Raw genomic sequence first — 14,531 nt, 5'->3', positions numbered from 1 at the left:
CTTAGAATTATAAGCAGAGGAAAACTAAGTGAATATTTTTAGTAACTCTAACTGGCACTAACCAGCACCAGCCTACGCTCAGCTGTGTTCAACTCTTTAGGACGCTATGGATGGTAGCCCGCCAGACTCCTCTGTCCATGGGCTTTCCAGTCAAGAATACTGGAGTGGATAGCCATTTCTTCATCTAGGGTATCTTCCTGACCCAGGAATGGAACCAGTGCCTCCTGTGACTCCTGCCTTGGCAGGCAAATTCTTTTCCCACTGAGTCACTTAGAAGGTCCAGTACTGACCAGAACCTCTCCTTAAAAGTTGCTGAATTTGAGCCTTTGAATTGGAGAGGTGATTAGTTTAGCAAGGAGCACACCATCTGTCCTGGTGTGACCCAGCACTACGAGCAAGATACATTTCAAGAAACAACAGAAAATCTAAAAGGGCTTGGAAGGTGGCTTAAGCATCTGTTGTGGCCTTTGGAACATCCTGTGCTTTTCAGAAGGTAGCAAAAAGAAGACCATCACTGAGCTCATGGAGCCCTCTCTTTCCATTCCATGTAAGCACCATCCACTTTGCTGCTCATTCTCTCCAACCTCTAGAACAATGCCAAAAAGATAATGGTGTTCCATAACTATATGCTGAAGGAATAAATCCAAGAATTCAAGATGGCCTACTATTCAGGAAAGGTCCAGAAGTACCTTGGAAGCATCACCCAGTGGCCTAGGATCATGAGGGATTACTCTCATTTCTTGAGACGTAATCAGACATAGGAACCAAAGGACAAATGTTGACTTTTTTTCCTCTCATTTGGTGTGTGAATAAAGATTCCTCTGATCTCCATTCCCTAACCATTTATATTTGTAGAGAAAGGAGAAGAAAGCTTAATATTTTTTGTTTTTAGATAATTAAGTACATAGAGAGTTAGAACTGTATCTTTTAGGTTAATTGTGCAACCAAATGCTTCCTAGTTCTTTGTGTTCATAATTTTGTTCAAAATGAAGCTTTTGATTCCCCCTTATGTGATTGAAACACAGCCAAATACAATGACATGTAAGAGAGTGAATCTGCAATTGAATTTTTTCCTATCCCTTCAAAAATTGGTGTTAGCTCATAAAAGCAAAAGGGTGAATACCTGGGTAGTTTTTAAACAATGAAACAGCAGAGACGTTTCTTGGTGACCTTTAAGTCACACTGTAATAGTATTGAGTCCTTCTGTTGGCAGTTCTCAAAATTAAGTTTAATAAACCTAATGGCGTGCCCATCAAATGGTCTTGGGCAAGGTAGCTTCATGAGTCAGGTCTAGGGGGTTCAGATGAAGATGATTTTGTCAACACTCTTCCCTAATTTCCAACTGCCTCTCCATCCCCCTCCTCCCCATAATCATAGCTAACATTAGTGAGTGAGTCTCAAGTTCCAGGCACTCTTCTTGGCGTTCTACACTGAATCTCATTCAACGTCCCAACAACCCTATTTGGGAGATACTTTTATTAACTTCATTTTGCAGCTGAGAGACAGGGAGGTCTAGTAAGTTGTCCAAGAGTTAGGATTTTAATGGGGCACTGCTGCTGCTGCTGCTGCTAAGTCGCTTCAGTCGTGTCCGACTCTGTGTGACCCCATAGACAGCAGCCCACCAGGCTCCCCCGTCCCTGGGATTCTCCAGGCAAGAACACTGGAGTGGGTTGCCATTTCCTTCTCCAATGCATGAAAGTGAAAAGTGAAAGTGAAGTCGCTCCGTGTCTGACTCTTCGCGACCCCATGGACTGCAGCCCACCAGGCTCCTCCGTCCATGGGATTTTCCAGGCAAGAGTACTGGAGTGGGGTGCCATCGCCTTCTCCTAGTTGCCTCCAAAGCCTGTGCCCTTAACCAAAGCACAGATGCCACCTCTAATCTGTACCAAATTCCTCACTTTGGAGTGAGAGTTCTCGTCATTTACCTGAGCTCACCTCTTCCAATTACCTGCTTGAAAGACACTGTCCCAGTCCCAGATCTTAAATCCTCAACCCAACTCCTACTTCTTGGCACAAGTGTCCTTATATTGCCCACCTCAGGCAGAACTAACTTCACTCTTCACTTCCTACCTTATTAATGAAACAGAGCAGAATGATCTGCATTTTAATCCCACATATATTTGCTCCTGATGTGATCATTTTAAAAGTTAGCTGCGTTGTTTAAACTTGGTATTTTCATCTGAAACATCAGTAGGATAATAATTAGTGCTTAAAGTTCTGTGAGGATTAAATTAAATTATACATTCATTATTATAGTACAGTTCCAGGCACTTAGAAATTTATTATTAATATTATGTGCAAATTTGCTATAAACAGCCTTTTGCAGACATATCATTAGTGATGCAATAATCTCTTCAGATAAATTTCTTGATGTTCAGGGTTAAAGGTAAGCTTTCTCTTTTAATTTTGGTATTTATTTACCCACTATTTTCTAGAATGCTATCAACTTACATCCTAACGAAAAGCACATGGAAGTTCCAGCTTATCCAAACTTGGCCAATTTTTAAGATGTCTTTATCTCTGCAAATCTGATAGAATAAAAATTGATAATTCATTTTTCCTATGCAATTTTATGTTGCTGTGAGGTTGAACATCAATCACATTTTTTAGTCATTAGTGTTTTTTAGCCATTAATGTTTCTTTTCTTTAAAAAGCAGGCCGCCTTGTTCTGAACAATATTTAAATACTCTCCTTTACAAGAGTTGGTAAAATTGTGTTTATCATATGTAAAACTTTTTTCCATTCTTTGACTTTGTTTTTATTGTCTTCTGTTTATTGTCATATAGTTAATTTCTAAGCAGTTGAATTTATTAATAATTTCTTTTAGTGAATCTAGGTTTTTGAAACAGACTTCTTTCCCACTCCAAGATTATACAAACAGTCTTCCCTAACTTATCAAAATATTTTATAGGATGAGGTCTTGTTCTGTTTTTGTTGTCTGTTTGTATTTAAATTATATCTTTTTAAAATACCTCATGGAATTTATTTTAATCTGGTAGTAATATGTTAATAGGAGTTGAAACTTTTTGAATCTTTTTTTTTTCACTTTTCTTTTCAAAGAAAGGAGTACTTTATTTTTTACTTTATTTTGTTTAGATTAGCTTAAGGTGTATGACAGAACTGAGTTTAAGGTACAGAGATTTCCCATCAACTCCCTGCTCCCACACATGCATAGCTTCTCCCATTATCAACACCATTCACCAGAATAGCACATTTTTAGTAAGCATGAGCCTACAGTGGAATAATCACAATCACCCAAAGTCCATAATTTACCTTAGGGTTCAGTCTTGGTATTTGGACAAAAGTATAATAATATAATACCATACAGAGTACTTTCACTGCTCTGGCAATCCTCTGTGTTCTGCCCATTCATCTCCCCACAGCCCAGTGCCATCGCTCTCAACCATGGATCTTTCCAGTATCTCTGTAGCTTTGCCCTCTCCAGAACATCATACAGTTGGAGCCATACAGCCTTTTCAGATTGGCTTCATTCACTTAGTTAGGCATTTAGGTTTCCTCCATGTCTTTCATGGCTTGATAGCTCATTTCTTTTTATAATAGCTTTGAATAATATTTCCTTACCTGAACTGTCAGTTTGCTTATTCTTTCACCTACTGAGGGAAGGAGTTATTTTTCATTCTAAATGGATAGCTTCACTTTGGTTTCAATTATCATCTTTATCATATTCCACACTCCCTTATGTACACAGTAGAATTTCTGGAGCATATTCTGTTTTACTGGCTTGCCTATTCCTGTATTGGTACATATTGTACTAATTTCTGGATATTTTATAGAATTTTGGAATTACGGTTTGGTGGCACTAGTGGTAAAGAACCCACTTGTCAATGCAGGAGACATAAGAGACGCAGGTTGGATCCCTGGGTTGGGAAGGTCCCCGGAGGAGGACATGGCAAACCACCCCATTATTCTTGCCTGGAGAATCCCCATGGACAGAGGAGCCTGGAGGTCTACAGTCCATAGGGTCACAAAGAGTTGGACACGACTGAAGCAACTTAGCCCACATGTTATAAAGTTGTATATTGATATATAAGAAAGGTATTATATATATACATATATATATACTTTTTTAAACAGGACAACCTTCTGAATCTCATTATTTCTGACAATCATATTGAATTGACTTGAGGCTTCTAAAAGAGCACTTCTGAGCACTAGGTCCTCAACTATTGGGATTTGTTACTCGAAAAAAAAAAAAAAGTTTTATTGCCAAAGAAGATCACAAAATTGTGATTCAACAAAGCCATCAAGATGAGGTTGTATCCTGTTGAATGTACAAAACGAGGGTATGGGCAAAAAGCATTTCCATAGATTATTTGGCCATAAATCTCTTTTTTTTTTCCATAAAGGATCTCACAATGCTAGTGTTCTGAAAAATAGTAATTATTTTTTTGTTCTCTGCAGCACATGGCACATACAATCTTAAAATATCAGGTCAGTTAATACATTCAACTAATACATACAGATTCCTCCATTAGTGTAAAACCCACGCTCAAACATAGAACTATGATTTGTGCATTTTGGGACAGCAGTTTTAACATTCCTTTCTACAAGACACTTTTGTTTCTTTTTAAAAGGCAAAGATGCCTCAATATCAAGAATCACCCAGTGAGAATGATAATATAATATACATCTAATCTGAGTCTCAGGGCTTCCCAGGTGGTTCAGTGGTAAAGAATCTGCCCGCCAATGTAAGAGACGCAGGGGACGCAGTTTTGATCCCTGGGTAGGGAAGATTGCTGGAGGAGATGGCAACCCACTCCCGTACCTTGCCTGGGAAATTCCAGAGGAGCCTGGCAGGTTACAATCCATGGGCCCAAAGAAACAGATATGACTGAGTGACTGAACATGCACAGAGTATCAGTAGGCAAGAAAAGGATATAGTAGAGGCAACCTTTTGAGAAATAATGACTAATAATTTTCTAAAAATGTTGAGATACATGAATTGGCAGTTACAGTGAGTATGTTGTACGTTATTTACCAAGCATGATAACAAAAAATTAATTAACAAAAAGAACCACCCAATGACATCAAAGATGACCTGCATAGCAAAGTCCAAGCTAAAAATGATAGCATAGAAAAAAAAAAAAATTCAAACAGTGCAATAAACTCCAGCACTTTTCATGTCGTTCCTCTGATCCGTGGCTCTATTCATTGTTCCTTCACCTAGCTTTTGTCTCCCCTGCCCTGATGTGGGAGGAACAGATGGAGAACATGATTACAATCACTAGTCAAACTGGCAGACCGTGTCTTCTGCAGTTGCCACCCTATCAGCTGTGCCTTTCTCTGTAGGAGGTGAACGGAAGGCAACTCAGCAAAGGAACAGACTGTCTGCTCCTTCTGCCAAACCCTGAAATCAAGGAGCCCACACACAAAAATAAGATAAAACTAAGTTTAGCTAAAACACAAAATGGAGACTCCAATAATAGAAACAGCCAGCATCAGTTTTGATAGTCGGGAAATTAATAAATAAAGTATAGTGGCACATTCATGTGATGGAATATTTACAATATATTAAGGACTGTACTGCCATAAAAACATCAAGCATTCAAACAGTGCAATAAACTGTTTTCCTGTGTACAGGAAAATCCACAAAGTAATGTTCAATGAAAGAGCTGGGTGCACAGTGTGTGAAAAATTATATACATACTTGAGGAAAAAAGTCACTGAAAGAAAATACAATTATAGGTCAATAGTTGTGGAAGTACAGGATTTTTTCTTTTATTCTTCTCTATCATAAACATTTTACAGTGAATATGTATTGTTCTTATAATCAGAGAAAAAAATGTAATAAAAAAGAAAATATTTAATAGTCCCAGTTTTCCATTTTTAAATTTGGATATTTAGGTTTATAAAACCCTAAAGCACATATTTCTACATTCGTGTAGTGACGTCTTCAGCAGAGAATTCTATAAAATACCAACCATATTTTTATTATTTTTTTTCAACCATGTTTTTAAAAAGTGCTGAAACAATAGTAAGCTTAAGCAGTGTTTAAAATGATAGTTTAAATTAAACCAAGAGTATAACACAAATACCTTTCCTTTTTCACTCTACCACAGACTTCTATCTCTAATACTTTAGCCTAATAATGAATCGTATTTGGTATTTTTTTATTTTAAAAATATGACTATAAGTCTTATCACATGGTCTTTAGATAAGAAGAGCGTATCTTTCCCTGACTAGAATGTATTTGGCTTTTAAAGTTGATTCAGTGACTGTTTTAAGCACAAATAAGTCTCAATAACTGTAAAGATGTGAAACACTATTTAGGAGGAATGACACCCAGAAATGAGGAGAAAATCATAAACGTCCAGAAAAACTCAGCAAAAATATTATAAATGCACAGACAGGAATTTACAAACAATTCTATCATTTAATAATGATAATCTTATAAGTATATAATACATAAAATAACATGTAAATACATAATGATTAATAATAAGAAAAAGTGTTCTACATGGCATCCGCATCTGCTTCCCTCATCATCCCCCTCCCGATACAATTGTCTATCCACAATATAAATAGTACTTTTGCCTGCAATGACAAGGTATTGCCCTGTGGCCAAACCTATTTCATGCTTCAAGACAAATATAAATGATTTTGTAACAAATGAGTTTAACTGATATTTTTTAAGGTGTGCAAATTGATTTCATTTACGCATCCTTTGCCCGAATCCCATGCCCCCTGTTGCAAAAATAATAATAATAATCTATGAACAGACAACTTGAAAGAAATAAAGTAGCTCTGCCCTACTTACTATAATCACTAACTTTCCTAACTTATTTTGGAAAAAGGACTCTTGCCTTGCCATCATTTCTCATGAGAAAACTTCTCATAAAGAGAAAATAATTCAACCAATATAATAAGCTGAATTCTATCTCTTCTGCTTCCTATAAAGACAAATATTAGACCAGGAAAACTTACCAGGTTAGTTACACATGACTTTAAACAGCTGTTTAAAACTGTACACTGGACCACAGAAATCCATACGCAGCCAAGAGTTGCAAAATTGACAAGTTTCAGACTAAGCCAGTACACGTTCTTCATCACTTCACTGATGGCGGATTTTCAGATGAACTTTCTTCTCATTTTCTCCATCTCGCTATCTGAATTCTTTGGGTTTCATCACTTGAGTTGAAAGAGTGGCTGGCGGACTTTTTGGTCTTGTTTTGATGTGTTGGGATATCTTTGCCTTTTCAATAATGTTCAGAACTTTGAATACTAGATAGTTTGTATCATTCCCATAACAGCTATTTCAAAACGAGGCTTCCTTTTACTCTCATAAAGAAAGTCACCCACAGAGTAAAGGTTAGGTCTTAGGAGAGCGCTTCACAAGGAAAGTAAACAAAGCGGAGAAGGCAAATTACATTTCAGCAAGCATGTGACACGTGCACAGTCTGAGACGGATCAGACTCAGTGGACCCTCCACCACTTCACTTCTTTGAGGTTTGTTCAGCTATGCAGGAAACTGGATTTTAAGCATGTTTAGCAAACAGTAACACTATTCTAATAAAGAATTATCAGAAAAAAAAAAAAAAATCAAAGCACCCAAATCAAATGATGCAGCAGAGAGGAAAAACATAACCCTTTGAAATCAAACATACATACTTTAAAATAAAAAAGCAAACAAGCCTGAAATTAATAGACAGATACTCTGAGGGTCAGCTAAAGACAAGGAAGTTTGTTAGGCACTTTCAGAACTTCACTACATATTAACTAAACACTGCCTTATCAAGACTATTGAGACAGAGAACTGGAACTAGCCACCACAGAAACTTAAGATATGTCTGAGGGTAATTGTCTTGAAAAGGAAATATTGTACAAATTTCAATCTGCTCAGCATGGAGATAAAGTTCAAGCCCAAAACAAAGAATTTTAAATATTTGCAACGTACAGAAGTGAGTCATTCTGGATAGCTACTTTTTAGATCGCCAGGGGTTAACTCTTTAAGGCCAGATATTGTCATGTTGGTATTTTTTCTCATGACAATCTATAGTTTCAAATCAACTTCCTTGTCTTCTTAAATAAATTATACTGTTGTAACTTACCCTTGTGTTAATGACATGAAGTTCTCATTGTGAGGAACACCCACCTGAGGGTTTGTTTCGAGCTGAGCATCCTTTAGTAAATGCTAACCAAACTGATGACCAACATGAAGAAGAATGAACTGACTCTAGATTGACCCCTAAAACCTGGTCTCTTGAAAAAATTCCCCACCCTCTGCCTATTTTTTGTTCATTGTCTGCATTTGAAAGAACATAGATCACAGAATATGCAACTCTCCAATTACTTGGTCAGAGGATATAGCCATTTTTCTACAAAAGCATGTTTAAATTAGAGAATAAACTTTATTGCCTATGGAATTTTCTCTTCCCAAAGAAAAGTATCTTTTCCTGGTGCCACTAGCCCTTTCTGTCTTATTAGCACAAGTAATATTTGTAACTGTTACTTCACTAAGTGGACTACTAAGTACTTCCTTGAAAACCTAAATATAATCTTTACTCTTACTTAATCTAATTTTTGGTATATCCTTTCAATATCAAGATTTGTGCTTATTCTGATTTGAGAAATTTAACTGGCACATAGATTCGCACTTGTGAAAAATAAAGTATGTTCCAAGATGTTTGTTATAAAATTAATCATATTAGCAAAAGACTTAACCTAAAATATCTATAATCTAATAGTGGATCAACCATTAATTCACACAACTTGTCCAGGTGATTTCTCCAAATAGACTTCTTTGGACTTCTTCACAGCACAATAGTCACCAAGCAATTGGGTAGCTTGCATGGTGACTTAGAGCTTTGATAAAAGTGTGCTGGGGTTAAGTGTATTGACTTTCATGATTCATCTTTAGAAATCATTCAGCTATTTTTTTTAAATGAGGCTATTTTCCCCATTTTATTGGTTACCAGAAAGGCACAAAACTGCCCTGATTCAAGGAAAGGGGAGTTAGACCCTACCTTTTGGGATGGGAATAGCAAAGTCCTAGAAGAACATGTAGGATGGGAGAGACTATTGCACCATCTTTGGAATAAAATCTGCCACCGTGTAGGCAGTCATGACTGGAATGTAGAAGTTTCAGTTACCACAGTTTAGTTAACTAACAATACAGTTCAAACTTCAGTTAGCACAATATATTACCTGTGAGTATTGTGCATTAAATACAAACTTCTCTGCTATCTCTGCAGTCCACAAATCAGATGTATATAACAGATGCACATTAAGATCAGATATCAGTCACGTCACCTCTTTCAAAGTTTATCAGTGATTGGCCACTCACTGCATATCTGTTATTCCGCTCTTACACAGACAGCAAAGCAAGGCGGCATGTTGCCTCCTTGTCTCCCGGTGATAAACCCACATGACATTTTGCAAAATGATGTTTAGAAAAATGGATAATTGAAAAAAGGAATTGGCCGACAAAGATAAAATTGCAGCAGAGAAATAAGAACTGATAAAACTGGAAGTGATATTTGAATCAAATGTAAATGGAGGATTTGATACCAAAAACAAAGGCAACAAAAGCAAAAATAAACAAAAAGAACTATAGCAAACTAAGCAGTTTCTGCATAGCTAAGGAACTCATCAACAAAATGAAAAAGCAACCTACAGAATGAGAGAAAATATTTGCAAATCACATATCTGACAAGAGGTTAATATTTATTTGTAATGTCTGAGTTTTGTACCATGTGTACACACTACAGCTTCAAAAAATTAATAACTTTTTAACATATTCTGAATGAGAATTTGAAAGCATCGATTGCAAGCTCCAAATTCATCTCAAGTTAGAATAGGATACTTGAAACACATGACTAGAGTTCACACCAAACAAGTTTCTCCAAGATGGCTTTGAACAAAATTTTTGTACATGCATTAAAAATGTTATCCTAACAAATAAGACTTAAAACTCCCACAAATCCCTTAGAATAAATTGACTTTCCCATGGGATCAATTCTGCAATGAACAGATCACATTCTGAAACAATGGCCTGGTTCATAGTTGAATCAGTGAGGTGGCACTATGAGAGGAGAAATTGTTAAAATGTTCCTTTATAATCCCTGGTGGCTCAGATGGTAAAGCGTCTGTCTACAATGGGAGACCTGAGTTCGATCCCTGGGTCAGAAAGATTCCCTGGAGGAGGAAATGGCAACCCACTTTAGTACTCTTGCCTAGAAAAATCCCATGGACAGAGGAGCCTGGTGCAGGCTACTGTCCATGGGGTCACAAAGAGTCAGACACAACTGAGCAACTTCACTTTCACTTTACTTTATTCTAATCCTATTTCGTTAGAATAAGCTTTACAGATGGTTAACAACAGATTTGATGTGATCAAATACATCTGAGTTTTGAAATTATATATGCTGAAAATATACAATCTACATCCTCTAATTCAGTTGCAGTCTATCAGTACCACATGGGGAATGAAATTTTACAGGGAAATAAAATTTTACAATCCTCTAAAGGAGCCCCAGAGAAGGACCTTTCATACTACCAGGCTTGAGAAGGGCCATGTCAACATTCATGGCCTAACAATTTGCCATGCAAGCAAATTCTTACTCCAGCACATGGCCTTGCCATCCTGCGTTACTACTTTATCAGACCCACTAGAAGCCTGATCACGGTCTGCCATGGCACATGTGCTGAACCTTGAAATTGGCTAAAAAGACAGATACACTAGCCATCACCAAGACAATAATTATTCCTATGGTGGGTATCAATCGAGGGGGTGTGGTCCCCCACTGACATTCATCAGAGCCAGTGCATCTCCTCTCCATGCCTCAAGGAAGGGGTGATGCTACAGCATGCCAAGGAGGAAAGTATTAAATTATTAGCTTTTCAGGTTCAACAGCCAACGTCCTCGCCAGGAGGAACAGAGGCCAGAGACACACATTTCAGTTTCTGCTCTGCAATTTGGATTTGCTACATTATTATCAAATTTAAGTTGTATTTTAGCCTGGGACCTCAGTGGCTGAAATGCACAAGTGAGGAGTTATTAGACACTTGTGTCCTCCACACTCCTTCCCTGAGACTTGAAGGTGGAAATAGGATCAATTACGCCACCCCTTTTGCACAGAACAACAAAAGATAAAAATCACAATAGAAAGACATCATTTTTTTTTCCAGCTCTTCTCATACATTTATTTACCTCTGAGTGCTCAGGGGATTTTATTGTTGTTGTTGTTCAGAGCCTGTTTACCTGCTGCTTCCAAGTTTGGAGCTTTCTCAGATTCATCAAGTTCTAGGAGGCTGGTTTTTAAGTGGTTGCTCTTTGTATGAGGTACTTAATGGTTCTTAAAAATCTGCCTCAGGAGGAGTTTTTTAATGGCTTGAATAAATTAATGCTGTAATATTAGGTAGAAAGGAATGTATAAAATTATGTATGTATTCTGAGACTGGTCTCAAGTATGTAAAGTAAAACTAGCTCCCTCTCTGCCTTCCTCGCCCATCTTTCCTACCCTCCCTCACACCTTTCTCCTTTCTTTCTTCACCACTCAGAGAAAAAATATTCTGATATATTTCTACCAATTTTTTTTTCGGTTTTATTTTGAAAGTATTTGCACTTTTTGAGCCTTTTAAATCTAATTGAGACTAAAAAGCCTTGCGTTTTCATGGAAAATCCTTTCAGAGATTGAATCCAGACACTGGATGACCACTTAACATTTTACCTACAGCCAGCCCTGAAGTGAAAACTGCTTTTGTAATAAAGTTGAGAGGTTTTCAAAAGCCAAATCAGGCCCTCTTCTCCCAGCCTCCAGATCAGAGGAGTCAGAATCTACAGCAGGGTTCTCATGGTTCCCCTCTGACAAAAGTGCCCCCAACTTTTGCTTCCTTTTTTTCTGCTTTTTGACCACACCCCACAGCATGCAGGATCCCAGTTCCCCTACCAGGGATAGAACCTGTGCTCTCTGCAGTGGAGGTGCGGTGTCGTTAAGACTGGACTGGACTGCCAGGGAAGTCCCAACCTTTGTTCTTAATGAAGCATCTCTAAGTGTGGCACTGGGGCCCAGGAACCCCGCAGTATCGCACAGCACCACCTTGCAGACCGCCATGCACAGCACCAGCACCCCACTGGAACAACCGCTGCTGTTTCAAACCCTACTCCAGGCATGAAATACATGAGCAGAACAAAGAGAGCAACTGCTAAAGGACAGAAGGTGGTCACAGGACAGGAAAGCACCGATGCAGCTCACTGAGCCAGGGAACCTCAATGGGACATGGGAGCAGGTGAGGGAGGCAGCGACTCTGACCCATGAGAACCAAGTCCCAGGACTTTTATCTTGTAATGAAGTTGCACACCCTAAGAAATGTGGGATTATAGCTGTAATTATTAAGCTGTGAGTGATGTGGGAAAAACTTCAACATCATCCTTAATACAGATATTGAGAAACAAATAAAACAGGGGGGAACACAGGAAAACTTACCCAATAACTAATTATGTTGCAGGAAAATGGGGATCAAGAGCATGGTCCTGTCCCAGGTCTTAAGCGAGTTCCTGGGACAGGCCACAAAGTGAGGGTCCCTGGCTTCACACAGGAAAGAATTCAAGAGCGATCCATAGTAAAATGGAAGCAAGTTTATTTAGAGAGATACACATTCCCAAGTCACAATAAGGTCCATCTCAGAAAGTGAGAGCAGCCCCAGGGTGCAGTAGTGGTAGTTAATAGTTTTTACGGGCTGGGTAATTTCATAGGCTACTGAGCAGGAGGAATATTCTAACTATCTCTGAGAATGGGTAGAGATTTCCAGGAACAGGGGCACTGCCCATTGTTTGGCCTCTTCTGCTCAGCCTCAGAACTGCCATGGTGCCTGTGCGTGTGTCATTCAGCCTGCTGATGTACTGCAGTGACTGTACAGAGAGGCTCAGGGTCTACTGCAAGTCCAAACTTCCAGCGTCTTGCGCCTAGTAGATTCTAACCAGTTTTCCTTATGTCCTAAATAGCTGTGTCATTCTTTTAATGGTTGAGCCCTGCCCCCTTCCTTCCTGTTTCTATTACATCATTTATTGTTGTTTGCCATTTACAACTTAGTCTGAGCACAAAACCAATTCGCTTTAAATACCAATGTCTTTCCAAGAATACACCAAAGGTCACCTAGGAAAGAGAAGAAAAGGAATCTTCCAGGTTTTTCTTTGCTTCAGAAATTACTGCAGTGGTAAAGAGAGGCTCTTGGTATGTCAGAAAACAGTTCTTCATCCTTAGCGGGTATGGAAAGATCAATTACTACCATCATGGTAGACATGGTATTAGATTTCAAAGCACATTATTTCTCTTATGTCCCCCACCTCCAACATGTCTCTGACGTCAGAGCCCTCACATTTCCGGTCTTCTGGAAATAGTACAGTAGTTAGAGCACGGACTCCTATATTAGCCTGTGTCCGATCCTGGCTCCGCCTATGAGCTTTGGAGTTACTTCAGTTCTGTCTGAGTTGACTTCCTCATATGTAGGTGGAGATTATTACAGATTCAATCACAGTGTATTAGTACCTGCCACTTGGTATGATCTTGGTCAATTTCTTCACGTTTAAGAATTTTGTTACTCTAGGTACAAAAGTTGTTCCAGTTGAAGTTAAATTAGTTCTAATGACTTGTTCATTGACACTTTGACAGTTACTGAATTGACTCTTTGAACAGTTATTTGGCACTATGCGCCAAAGACCATGCAAAGAACTATGAAGACACCAGTGGGCCAAGAAGATCAAAACCCCTGTCATCACTTGGGTAGGGACCAGAAGACACAGTAGACATAAACAGGTAAAACTCATACTAAGTTATTATATGCTAATGAGTTCTAAAGAGGAAAAAGAACAGATTTAAGGGGATAGAGGGCTGAATTTGTAGGTTGCTATATTAGATATTATAGCAAAACTCTGATGTAAGCGCTGAGTAAGCACTGACCCTGATGCTGGGAGGGATTGGGGGCAGGACGAGAAAGGGACAACAGAGGATGGGATGGCTGGATGGCATCACTGACTCGATGGACATGAGTTTGGGTAAACTCCAGGAGCTGGTGATGGACAGGGAGGCCTGGCGTGCTTCGATTCAAGGGGTCACAAAGGGTCGGACACGACTGAGCAACTGAACTGAACTGAACTGAAATTCTATATAATTTTGTTTATTATTTAAGATATATAAGATTGTGATTTTAACTGAAACAGTGAACTAGTTCCATTATATGAACTAATTCCATATAACAAGGTTATCTGCTCACAAATTAAAAACATTTGCACAAACATTATTTTCTTTAGCTATTTGTGTTTAGTAAAAAGACATCTCCATCCCTCTCATATATTTTTCAACAAGAATACTTTGACCACTTACAAGCAAAGATTAGAGCCAAGAGCAAAGTGCTTTATTTCAAAAGCTCTTATTGCTATTGTGGACGACAGACACAATGTTTAAACTCAGAGATGATGAACTAGGAAACCGTGACTTCAGACTTAGCAAGGTTGTTTGTTTAATCACCAGATCTGCATTTGCAAATATTGCAACATATACCTCAGACAAACA

At 38.4% G+C, this 14,531-nt stretch overlaps 1 protein-coding gene across 5 annotated transcripts in view; it reads right to left on the bottom strand.

Annotated features, from left to right (window-relative positions):
• ROS1 (ROS proto-oncogene 1, receptor tyrosine kinase) overlaps positions 1 to 7,700 on the bottom strand; it is a 119,604-nt gene extending 111,904 nt beyond the window's left edge. For 2 of the 5 annotated variants that reach the window (XM_070795920.1, XM_070795923.1), the window contains exon 1: positions 6,946 to 7,697. In XM_070795920.1, the coding sequence (XP_070652021.1) occupies positions 6,946 to 7,068 (123 nt within the window). In that variant the 5' untranslated portion in view covers positions 7,069 to 7,697. Of the gene's footprint in view, positions 1 to 6,945 lie in introns of all 5 variants that reach the window. The other 3 variants (XM_070795924.1, XM_070795922.1, XM_070795921.1) reach the window with 3 other exon arrangements.
• Positions 7,701 to 14,531: the final 6,831 nt, after the last annotated feature.

Source organism: Bos indicus, chromosome 9 (assembly GCF_029378745.1).
Source record: "Bos indicus isolate NIAB-ARS_2022 breed Sahiwal x Tharparkar chromosome 9, NIAB-ARS_B.indTharparkar_mat_pri_1.0, whole genome shotgun sequence".
NCBI classification, from domain to species: Eukaryota; Metazoa; Chordata; class Mammalia; order Artiodactyla; family Bovidae; genus Bos; species Bos indicus.
Note: the sequence above shows the minus strand (reverse complement) of the source record. Positions and strands in the feature narration are given on the sequence as shown.